We start from the raw sequence: 12,138 nt of genomic DNA, 5'->3' as shown, positions 1-12,138 counted from the left end.
TCACTTCCTAGTCTTTTGATCTCAGTTCAAACATTTTGTCTGGGAAGGTATCCCTCACCCCCAAGAACAGATCAATATTCCTTATTAAACATATCACTCTGTATGTTTCTTTCAGTGCATTATTACAGATTATAATTACTTATTTGCAGGACTCTAGAATTCGAGCCCCAAAGGACTTGACTATTTTGCTGTAATCCATTGCCTTGAAAGAGTTGGTGTGTTAAATGAACAGAATGAAGGAGGCCAGAGTGGAGGGTGTTAGGACAAAACCAAGCCTCTTCTAACACTGACAAGCCCTGTGTCACTTCCTCTGGGCCTTTTCCCAACCACATCTTCCTGTGACTCTCCAGCCAGCCTGAACACACCTTGTGCTCTAGTCTCCAGGTTCTTTGCACAGACTGCTTCTGTTGCCTGAATATCTCTTCCTTCTTCACCTGACTCTTCATTTGCAGGTTTCAGTCCAGACATCATCATTTCTTTTGCCAGACCTGTCCCTGAGGCAACTCTATACTCTTTTAAACATAAAAAATACTTAATATTATTTTAAAAATTGCTTATCTGTAGCTCCCTCTGCAAGTGCACTGTCTTTTTCACAGGTGTGTAAAAGCACCTTGTTTGGGGCCTTGCGCTAATGGCCTTCAGTACTGTTTAAAGTTGAAGGAATGAATGTCAGCTAGCCCATCAGCCTCAGTCTGGGGATCTGGACACCCTCCCCAGGAGCCCATGAACAGTGAGGGATTGTTATTTTGGGGACTGTTAGATCAGGAGAGGAAGTCGGGGGAGGTTTGTTCTGTTCCAGCCCATGGCCCAGTCCGGAGACGGCCAGGCAGGAGGCCCCGGAGCAGATTCTGGTGGGGGCGCGGGGGAGCAGGGAGCACGGGCAGGGAAACAGTTTGTTCCTCTGCTCCCTCCAGTTAGGGGGGAGGGGCAGAGAGAGGGAAGATTCCTTCCAAGGAGGCTCCTTGGCCCAGAGCCCGCTAGGAGGAAGGGGGAGGGGACTATGATGAATGCAGGCTTTTACCCCCATCAGGCCTCCCGCACTGCGAGGGAGGGAAACCTGTGGCAGAGTAGAAGAGGTGGGGGGGGGGGGGTAAGAGGACAGAGGGAGGGAGGGATGGAGGAGGGAAGAGTGTGTTTGCCTTGGGAGACAGGAAGGGAAGGAGCAGGGCTGAGCTGGCTCGGAAACTCATGATTCCCAAAAGCCATCCAGGCCTCAACTGCACCAGATCAGCTCTGGAAATACCCTCAAATCACTGAGTCAGAGAATCAATACGCTGGGAATGTTAATTCTTAGGATCAGATCATCTCATCATCTCAGAGACAGAAATTCCTTGAGAAGGTTGTATCTAGAGTCTCCAGGGAGGCTTGGAGTTCTATGGGAAGTTTCCTGGACTTTCTTCCTCCCTTATAGCTGGAAAAGACAGCATTTTATTTTTAAGCCCATAAACAATCTGTATCCAATTCAGTACAATTACAATAACTGTAAGATGTGAAATTGACACCTTACCTTTGTCTATCCCACTGGTTTGTAATCTCCAGAGGGCAGAGTCCCTCTCATTCCTGTTAGTACTATTCAGAACTGTGGTCTCAAACTTGGCTGCCCAAGAGTTGCTTGGGGTGCTTATTAAATACATTTCCGCTCACTCCAGTGATTCTGATTCCTTGGAGGTGAGTTAGGACTTAACACTTTAGTTTTATATACTAAGTGATTCTGATGCAGAGGTTTGGGTAACAACTCCCAAGGGCCTGGGACAACATTTGTTGTTGTTCAGTCGCAGCACACCAGGCTCCTCTGTCCTCCACTCCCTCCCGGAGTTCCCTCAAATTCATGTTCATTGAGTCAGTGATGCTATCTGACCATGTCATCCTCTGCTGCCCCCTTCTCCTTTTGCCTTCAATCTTTCCCAGCATCAGGGGACAACATAGTAGGTGTAAAATGTTGCCTGTGCAGCTGGACATATATTTGCAAGGTAAACAAATGGTGTGTGGCAAGCCTTGGTTGAACTAGGGTCTGTGAACCTCTGCAGCCAATATTTTGAAAGGAAATAGTGCAGCAGCATTAGCAATACAAAAGATAAATATTTATTCAGAACAAAACTTTAAACAACCGATTTTACATTCTAAGCCACAAGGAAATAGCAAAACATAAAGCAAAGACAAAAACAGTAAGAAAAGCAGTGTACTGTCTTTTCTACTTTAACTTGGTAACACTTAGTAGACCCAATGCCCCCTCGCTTAGCCTATTTAACAAGTACATTTTAGAGTTAACAGTTCACTTAGAATTCCATTTTCTCCTGTGAGCCAGGAGGTTGCAGATGAGCTCCAGTTAGCTGCTTCTCTAGGGGCTCTAGCTACTGAAGCTAAGGTGCAAATGTAAACCTTTCTTTACTCAGGAGGGCTTCTACTTCTCACTGATGGCGATGACTGGGGAGGGGAAAGGTCACAAAGACCTGGACCACTTGAACCCAGATGTGGTACCCGGGCATCAGAGTGCACCCTGGATTGTGTTCCTTTGTCCCTTCCATATCTCCCAAGTGTTCTGAAGCCCCTGCCAAATCTTCTGCTTCCTCCCCCAGATGATGTCTTAGCATTCCCCTGGGCTCATTCTGGAAAGAGCAGACTTTCTGGGCCCTCAAGTGTTGAGGAAAATGTTGTGAAGTGTGAGAGGTAGTGGAATGAGCACCGGGCTTGGGGTCAGGGAACTCTACTCTAGGCTAGCTCTGGCACCAGACAGCTATGTGATTTCGACCCAGTCATATAACCTTCTCTGGTACTGTTTCATCTGTTGGAAAACCAGGGGATTGGTCTTAACCAACTTTTAGGTCCTTTTCAGCAGGAAAACCAGCTTCCATGATTCTGTGAAGAACGGCTTCTGAGCCACTGAAAGCGCTGTCACAAAGTCCATGCATTCTAATGCCATAGGAGAGGCCCGTGGCCACCATTCAGAGCTTATTGACTCAGGTTACATACACTTCTAACAACACTGGTTTCACAAATTCTCAGACCACACAGATTAGAAGCAGCAAATTAAAAGGGGACGGGATGAACTGCAAAAGATAAACACCCTGACAGAAGCCAGAGTCAACGATGTTCTCAATTCAACAAACACTGATGGAGTGCCTACCATGTGCTGGGCCCCCACCTAGCACTGGGGCTTATGCCCATCTTTATAGATGAGCAAGGCGGCTCCAAGGGTAAAAACCAAGGGAGAAGACAAGGCGTAGGAAGTAAAAAAGTACCAGAAAAAAAAAAGTCTCCGAATACAAAAATGAAAATAAAATTTTAAAAAGGGCAGGGCAACATATCTGCACACTACAGTTCTCGGTAGTCAATTCTGATGACAGAGTCACCAAATTCAGGAAAGGCCGAAAGGAGTAAACTCGATTTAGGAAGGCAGAGTGAGATGTCTCTTGTAGGTTTAAGAAAATCTCCTTCAAAAAACTATAAAAAACGGTTTAAAAAAAAGTTTTGGCACTTAACAGGGGTAAGCTGGCTCTGTGTTCACCCTGGCTGGTAGGCGGGTGTTCAGTGCCCGGCCACGCCGGTTAGCTGAGCTCCCACGGAATTGTGAACCGCTTTGGGACATTGGGCAAAGGCGTGTCCTCGCTTGCCACAGAGGTTACACACGATGCCCTTCCGGCAGTAAGGGCTCAGGTGCCCCTCCTCCCCGCACCTGAAGCACCTGTCCTGTGTGCAGCTGCCGCTCATGTGGGTCCGGGAACCACATTTAAAGCACGTCTTGGGCTGCCCCTTGTACCAGCTGTAGCCCCTCTCGGCCCCCAGAAAAAAGGCTCCCGGCAGGTGCCTGACCCCTCCCTCCCCCTGGCGCAGCTCGATCTCGCACTTGTACTCCCCGGTCCAGATCCCAAACCTGTCGGTCACTTTCACGGGTACGGCCAGCACATCGCAGTGGCGTTTGAGCCAGGTCACGATGTCCTCCACGTCCACCGTCTCGTTCCGGAAGAGAATGAAGAGCGTCTTCAAGCTGGACTTGCTCCGCCCCAGCACCACAAAGTTCTCCCAGCAGTCCTCCTGCTCGCGCTTCTCCTCGTAGACGCGCAGGAACAGGGCTAGCTTCTCCGCCGAACGGAAGCTCACGTCGAACTCGCGACTGCCCGGGATCTGAATGACCGCGTAGATGTCGCTCGGGTCCATGCCGATGGAACGCAGGATGAGCGCGCCCACTACGAAGTCCCTGGTTGGGCAGGCGCCCTCGTCTCCCTGGAAACAGATGCGCACGAGGAAGCGGCCCTTTCCCGGGCCTGCAGCGGAGCCAGCCGCCGTAGCCTGCTCGTCCTGGGGGGGCCGGTCGGCTGCGTCCTCGGCCGCGTCGGGCCTCGCCGGGGTCGTCATGGCTGCCGCCTCAGCCTTCTTCCTCCTGCCCGCCTCGGCTGCACCCTTTTTCTTGCGGGAGTCCGCCGCCTCTCCGGCTGGGTCTCTCCGGCGGCCCTTTGGGTCCCCGCGGCCGGCTGGGGGGAAGTCGCCGAGGCTCGGTGTCGCCAGACCCGCGGGAGCACCGAGCCCGCCTCCCGCGCCGCTGCCGCTCTCTTCCTCCCGCCGCGGCGGCCGCGACTCACGGAATTCGCCCTTCTTCTCGGCCAGGTTCTTCACCACTTGGGCCCAGCCCATCTTCTCGCGGCCGCCCTCGGCCTCCTCGGCCCTGGTCGAGGGGCGCGCGGGGCCCAGGAGCTGCGGCCGCCCCCGCTTCCTCTCCTCCTCCGCGCCGCCGCCGGTGGCCATTTTACCTCCTTCCCAGCATCCTCCACTCGCTCCCGCAGCCAAAGTGCGCCCATCGCGCGCGCCCGCCCGGGGTTGTGGGGGTTTGGGCTTTTTTTTTTTTTGAAATTCGATGCTGCTTTTCCCCGCCCAGCCAAAGTATCTACTTGAGGCGCTCGGGCGTCCTGCGGCTTCGGGCCGGGAACCCCCTGGTAAGGGCTGGACCGCGTTTCCGCTAGTGCTCGTTCCAACCCCACCTCCTCGGCTCCGAATCGGGATGGGGATCTTGGAGCGCGTCCCTGTCCGTCGCGAGGGTTTGGCAGCTTTGCCCTCGCTCTCGAGGATTTGTTGTTTCGCAAGCGGTCCTCGATGATTTCATTCAAGTGGCTTTGCTAACGGCCCACAGTCCGAAGGCGGGACAGAGTTGAGGAAGATTTCGCCCATTTTGTTTTCGTTTTTGTACCTTTTCTATTTTAAAACAAAACAGACAAAACTTAGCTCTCCCTCCTCCCAAAGCAGATCACAATGCATTATTTTTGCAACCCTGGATTATGGACATTTTCAAACACGCAGAAAGTAGAATTTTGCGGCGAACATTTTACTTTTAACATTTAAACTGTTTTAACTTTCTATCATTAAAATTTTACTATACCTTATCACACTACACCTCTATCCGTCACTCATTTTTTGAGACACTTCCAAGTAAGTGACATTGCATTATTTTTTTTAAAAAAGACCTCCATCATATTCGTGATGGCAATTATATCGAGGACTTAAGTGTCCAATATTGTTCTAAGCACATTGCAAGCTTTATCACATGGAACCTTCCAAAACGGCACTGTAATTACACCCATTTTATAGGAAGCAGGGGGTTGGAGATAGGAGTTAAATCACTTGGCCAAGTGGCAGAGTTAACAGGCAGCCCCACGAGAAGGTGGCTTGTATTTCTTCCACTTTTTTGCTTCTGACATTGTGGAAAAAGGACTCTTTCGATTATACTCCCTAGAAAACCTCCTTCACACAGATTCCCTAACTAAAGCTAGCACTGGACACAATCTGTTACTCCTCCCTGTTGTCTCAACTTGTGTTTGGAAGCAGTGATAAAATTTGAGTGCTTGAAGGCAATGGGTTTAATATCTTTTGTCATCTTATTTTCTTTACCATAACTGCTTGTATTTCAGGGTGCTTCAGTGATCTTTCTGGGTTTAGTGAAAGAAAAGATGATTTGTGGAGTCAGGGAGACCCTAGTTTGACTGCTTCCAATCTCAGCTTTGTCACGTGGGGACAGTGACCTCGGTTTTCATAGCTCAATTTGCTCATTCATAGCAAAGGGTATATTAATATCTACTCTCAGAGGACTAAAGTGGGGTTTCTAGGAGATAATCTGTGTCAAAGAGGTTAGTCCACGGTGGGTTTCCAGAAAAGGTTTTTCTTCCTTTCTGCCAGTATTGGATTCTTTCCTATTTCTCTTGCAGGGTAGGTAGAATCCCTGTGAGTTCTTTAAAAGCGTTCCCTTTACTCCACTTCCAGTACTGGTCTCAGGAAGCCAGCATCTCCAACTCTTATGCTTCCGATTCCTTCACTTTATAACTCCTGACCTGATTTCCTCCATCCCTTCTCCGCCCCAAATGCCCAGGATCATATGAATTGGGATCATTAACCGGAAGTATCGAAATCTTAGATTCACACACTCAACTCTTTTATTCTTTGTGCTCGCCTGCTCATATCTTTTTCATGGTTAGGATATTTACATAACCAAACAGAACCTATGTATTTTATTTTTTTTAAGTTTTTTTTTTTTTTTTTTTGGATGTGGACCATTTTTTAAAAAAAAATATTGAATCTGTTACAACCCTGCATCTTTTTTTTTTCCTTTAAATGTTTGGTGTTTTTGGCCTTGAAGCATGTGGGATCTTAGCTTCCCTCCCAGGAATCAGACCCTGCACCCACAGGATTAGAAAGTGAAGTTTTAACCACTGGACTTCCAGGAAAGTCCTAGAACCTATTCATTTTTAATAATTTCTTTTGTTCCTCTTACCCTAACTCCCCACCCCAGGTAACTAGCACACAATCATTTATCTACAAGGCAAGTACTTTAAATAAAGAAATGGGGGAGCTGGAGGGCCCATAGTCTATCTGAAGGGGCAGCTGACAGTCAACTCCAGCTAATTACTGCTCCCACTGTGGCCAGATCTTCCTGTTTTTAAAGTGAAGCCTAACTCTAGTTTCTTTTTTTAAATGGGAAACGTTCTTCCTTCTCTTTTTTCTTTGAGGTTGTCTCAGCTATATTTGGATCCTCTGTATAAATTTTAGAACCAGCTTAGTAAATTCCAGGAAACCACTTTTGGGAATTTTAATTGGGTTTACATTGCATTTATACAGAATTGCCATATTATAATACTGAGTCTCCCCATTTATGGCCCTCTGGGATTCCTCGTTTATGTAAGTCTTATTTTATGAATTTCAATAGTAATTTATGGTTTTCTTCATAAAGATCTTGTATAATTTCGGGAGGGATTTGTTCCAAGGCACCTTGGTTGCTATTGTAAATGGTATCTTTGGAAATCACATATTTGATGTTGGTGTTTAAAGGAAACACATTTGAATTTTTTTGTATTGTACTCATATCTGCCAACAATACTGAAATCTTAAGGTTTCCAATGGCTTTTAGAATCAATTTCCTTTTCTTTGTTGACAGTCATATTGTCTGTAAATAATGAACATCTTTCTGTTCAGATCTTAACACTTTTTCTTGTTTTACTGTACTAGACAGGACCCCTCACGGAATCAAGATATATTGGGCATTTTTGTTTTGTTTCTGACTACTGAGAGATCTGTTTGTATTTTGAAAAGATTTGATCTGTGGACTGGGGTCTGGCTGCTTCTCAGTTTTACTAACCATATCTTCTTCTGTCATAAGATTTTCCTGGTATGGGTATGGCCATTCTTTCCATCAATGCCTTTTTTCTTGTTAACTTTTGCAGATCCAAGTTTTGTCTATTCTCTTTTGGTCATTTTTAGTTGTTTTTCTTGATGATCACAATCAGCACTGTGAATTGGATAAAAGACTAAACATTTATATTGATTTCTCACTGAATTTATTAAAAATATTGTCAACCATTCCCCTCAGTACTGCTCCAGCAGTCAGCTTGGTCTGACTGTAGACCAAGTCTATAGTCAGAGATCGCTGAAGATTGTAGAGATCGCTGAACCAGAAGCTGTGGGGCCAGGCAGGTATCCTGTGAGCAAAGCAGTCCAGATGGGCACAAAGGCCATCTGAAGAGGGTAGCCTTTACTCATTCCTGGCAGATTATCGCCAGAGAGGGTTATTAGAATTGGTAAGTTTGGCATCTCAGTCTGGATTTTAATGGACAGAGTTTTGAAATTTGCACTATTATTAAACGGCTAGTTAGGAGACTGTGGGGGAGGTGTGATTTGTGATGGCCTTTGAAAAAAGAAGCAGGTTTTGGAGAACAAGAGAGAAAAAAAATCTGTGACTTAGAATTACTGTTCCTATGCACAGATGAGGAAAGTAGGGTCAGTCATGGAAGTGAATTGCCCAATGTCACGAAGCTTGTAGTAGTTTGAGTGATAGTCGCTCAGTTGTGTCCAACTCTTTGTGATTCCATGGACTGTACCCTGCCAGGTTCCTCTGTCCATGGAATTATCCAGGCAAGAATACTGGAGTGGGCTGCCATTTCCTTCTCCAGGGGATCTTCCCGACCCAGGCACAGAACATGGGTTTCTTGCATTGCAGGGAGATTCTTTACCATCTGAACCACCAGGGAAGCCTACTATTAAGAGATACTTCTAAGTATAAACACAGGGAGGCCTGGAGTGCTGCAGTCCATGGGATCACAAAGAGTCAGACAAGACTGAGCTACTGAACTGAAGTATAAAGACAGATTAAAAAAAAAAACAAAAAACAGGTTATCTTAAAAAGTATAAGCAGATACATGCCTAACTTTATCTTATAATCTATAGAATATGGAATGAATCCATACTCCTTTTCCAAAGGAATGCCTGACAGGAGTAGCAATAAAGTTATAAATGACAATCATCAATCAGATATAATAATTCAGGTGAAGCTTATCTCTCTCGAAGCAAGTGGGTAAGTGGTCAGGAAGGAAATACAATGTGCTTTAACTTTGTATGAAAAATAATGTTCAGTTCCATGTTGTTTAACATAGTTCTATTTTTTCGATTGTCAAAATCTGTGCCCCCTCAAGCATATAAACTCCAAAGCTTATATGGTTATTCACTTATGTATTTCTGCCTCATGTCTGTGAAATGGAGATAACGATGCCTACATCAAGCTTACTGTTTACTGACAACTTACATTCATGGTTCTATCAGCACACAAGCTGAGGCTCTTTATCTTCCCAGGTGCTTATTAACATTGTTTAATTAACAATGCAGCAATTTTAACAGGGTAACGTGGTCCAGAGAAAACTGTTACATTATGCACTTGACATTTCATTTAAAAATTTTCCTTAAAACTGAAAGATTTCATTATGAGATACATTTCAAATGTACTTTATTAAATCTGATAGCTAATTAGAGCCTAAGAAATCATAAAAAAATTACACAATAATATTCAATCAAAAGTTAGTTTTCTGGGCATATTGACATATTAATGTAGTTTTCTTAAAAAAAGTTAATCCCCAGCAAAAGCAGATATTTTTTTGCTTTCTGGGAGAGATCTAGGAGGACAGGAAAGGACTAGGAGTGTTTATAAGAATAGACCAGTAGCTCTTTCCATCAGGGAGGTGGTGCTCATCAATATTGAGACTCAATACTCAGATGACTTTCTGGTTAAAATCATTTGTTAAGATAGGTGATAATTGGGCTATTTTTATCTTGACAACTGAGATAAAACTATAAACCGTCAATGTTTAGGGACCCAGAACCAATTTATTATTATTTTAGCATGATTATCCTTTCAAGTTATCATAATCTGTTACTGGCTTCTTATCTAAGAATATACAGGGCCTCATGGTAAGGTTTTAGGGTAAATGACTAGCAAGTAAAAATCAAAGACTGCCTTCAGGAGACCAAAGCCACACCCACTGCCTGATGGACAGGATTACCTATTAACCCCATCATTTTGGAGTCTGCCTAACACCAGAAAATCCTTTAAGTTCTGATAGCCACATACTGACAAGAAAGGCTGTTGAAATTTATTTAGTTAGACACAGTGAGTTACTACTGCTGTTTGGAGTCTGTTTCTGAAGACTTTCCATTATAGGTTAGTATAATTTTTTTCAGGTAAGAAACTTGGTTTCAACTGTTTCTTGTTTAAATAGTCCTAAAAGTATTTCCCCTGGGATTTTCTCCACATAGAGAAGTTATCCATATAATTATTTTTAAACAGTCTTCCTAGCTTTGGGAAGACTTTGCCCTCCCTCCAACACACACACACATACACACACACACTTGAACATAACCAAATCAGCTGTAAAGTACAGCACACAGAAATGACTGTCGGCCTCCTGTGAGGACACTGAATGCCGTCTATCCCATAGGTCAGTCAGCAATCTGCATGTGTTCCTGAGGAGAAATCAGTTGAGTCCCTCTGCTGTTGTGGCTTCTCCAAAGACAGCCCTTCCCATAACAGTTGTTCTGGACTTTATCCACCATGCTCAACTCATTTGCATTTCAGTGCTTCCTCCCACTCAACAGTCAATCCAAGAGTTCTTCAGAGGGACTTCCCTAGTGGTCCGATGGCTAGAACTCTGCACTCCCAATGCAGGGGGCCCAGGTTCCATCCTTGGTCAAGGAACTAGATCCCACATGCTGCAACTAAGACCCTAAGACCCAGTGCTGACAAATATTTTTTAAAAAAGAGTTCCTGGGAATTGTTGGAAATATTGATTGCATTTTACTTCAAAAGTCTTTCATCTGCTTCAAAGTTATTGTGAAGATTAAATAATCTGCTATATCTAAATGTCTGGTACAATGCATTGTGAACTCCCAAAGTTTTCCAGATGTGAAGCTGATCACAGCAACCCCACACCATGCATAAAGTGAGCCCCACCCCAGGGCTCGAAAGGTAAGGGAATACCTACTCTCCAGTAAGAATGCGTGGCCTTGTTGAGCCATTTAGGACTTTGTCTTTTAGCCAAGGATAATGTTGTAACAAATCCAGCTAGCATTCCTATTGCAGCATCAGTACCAAGGAGAATTCCACCTTTAACCAGGAAAAGCCAGTCATCAGTGGATACTAGAGCCTCCACCTGGCAGGACAGCTCTGCGATCCCAGTGCCTTCTGTCTCCATGTTTATCTAGTCTCCTTTCCTTTTAAGGGCATGACCAAAAACTGCACATGTTTCTTCTGCTCACATTTGCCAAAACCTAATCACATGGCCTCATGTAGCTACAAGGGAGGTTGGGAAATGAGATCTTTATTTTTATTTATGTTTTCTTTATTATTTATTTATTGAAGTATAGTTAATTTACAATATTGTGTGCTTTTTCCATAGCAGTCTTTTCTGTTGACCACAGTGTGCAGTGCTATTTAAAACATTTTCCTGTGATTTTTAAGAGGGGGAGAAGTTTGGGAGCTCTGGCCTAGTGTTCTCTCTCTTTTTTAAAAATAGATTTTTAAACATATAGAATGATAGGTTTAAACAATTTTATTTATTTTATTTATTTATTTTGGCTGTGTTGGGTCTTAGATACAAGATGCAGGATCTTTTGTTGTGGTGCGTGGAGACTTTAGTTGCGTTATGCAGGCTCCAGAGCATGCAGGATTCAGTAGCTGCTGCATGTAGGCTTCTCTAGTTGCAGCTTGTGGGTTCTCTAGTTGCTCCTTGGCATGTGGGATCTTAGTTCCCTGACCATGGAGCGAACCCGCATCTCCTGCATTGCAAGGTAGGTTCTTAATTGCTGGATCACCAAGCCTTGTGTTCTATGGAAACATTCCCCTATTGAAGTGTGACTGATTTTAAATCAATTTGCTCCTTCCAAATTATTTTTTAAAACAGGAATGCACTTTTAAATCTGTGCTCTATCGAGCAAATCTGAGGTGTGGAGAGAGAACTGGAGTGCGGTAAGGGTGGGAGCTGGTACTTGTAGTCTTGGAGTAAGGGGCAAAGTGGGGTGTTTATTTGTATGGGTGGCGGTGGGAGTAAGCAGTCTGACTCTACATTACTTTGAAGGTATTGCTGACAGATTTGGATGTGGGAGGAGAGATGAGTCAAAAGATGAATTAAGAATGACTCCAGGGGAATTCCCTGGCAGTTCAGTGGTTAGAGCTCTGCACTTTCACTACAGGCCACAAGCCTTCCTGGGTGTGGCAAAAAAAAAAAAAAAAAGACTCCAGGAAGAGAGTTGCCACTTTGAGTTGGCTAAAATTGGGGAAATACTGAGTGTTAGTTGCCTCTCAGGTACCCAAATGGAGATGCTGAGTAGGCAGTTGGA

The 12,138-nt window shown here is 44.7% G+C and overlaps 1 protein-coding gene across 1 annotated transcript; it reads right to left on the bottom strand.

The window, feature by feature from the left end:
* Positions 1-2,059: 2,059 nt before the first annotated feature.
* Positions 2,060-5,199, bottom strand: ZCCHC3 (zinc finger CCHC-type containing 3). The gene has a single exon (XM_027558903.1). The coding sequence runs from the start codon at positions 4,738-4,740 to the stop codon at positions 3,526-3,528; it is 1,215 nt and encodes a 404-aa protein (XP_027414704.1). The 5' UTR covers positions 4,741-5,199; the 3' UTR covers positions 2,060-3,525.
* Positions 5,200-12,138: the final 6,939 nt, after the last annotated feature.

Source organism: Bos indicus x Bos taurus, chromosome 13 (assembly GCF_003369695.1).
Source record: "Bos indicus x Bos taurus breed Angus x Brahman F1 hybrid chromosome 13, Bos_hybrid_MaternalHap_v2.0, whole genome shotgun sequence".
Taxonomy (NCBI): Eukaryota; Metazoa; Chordata; class Mammalia; order Artiodactyla; family Bovidae; genus Bos; species Bos indicus x Bos taurus.
The sequence above is the reverse complement of the archived record's forward strand: the minus strand, read 5'-3'. Positions and strand labels throughout refer to the sequence as shown.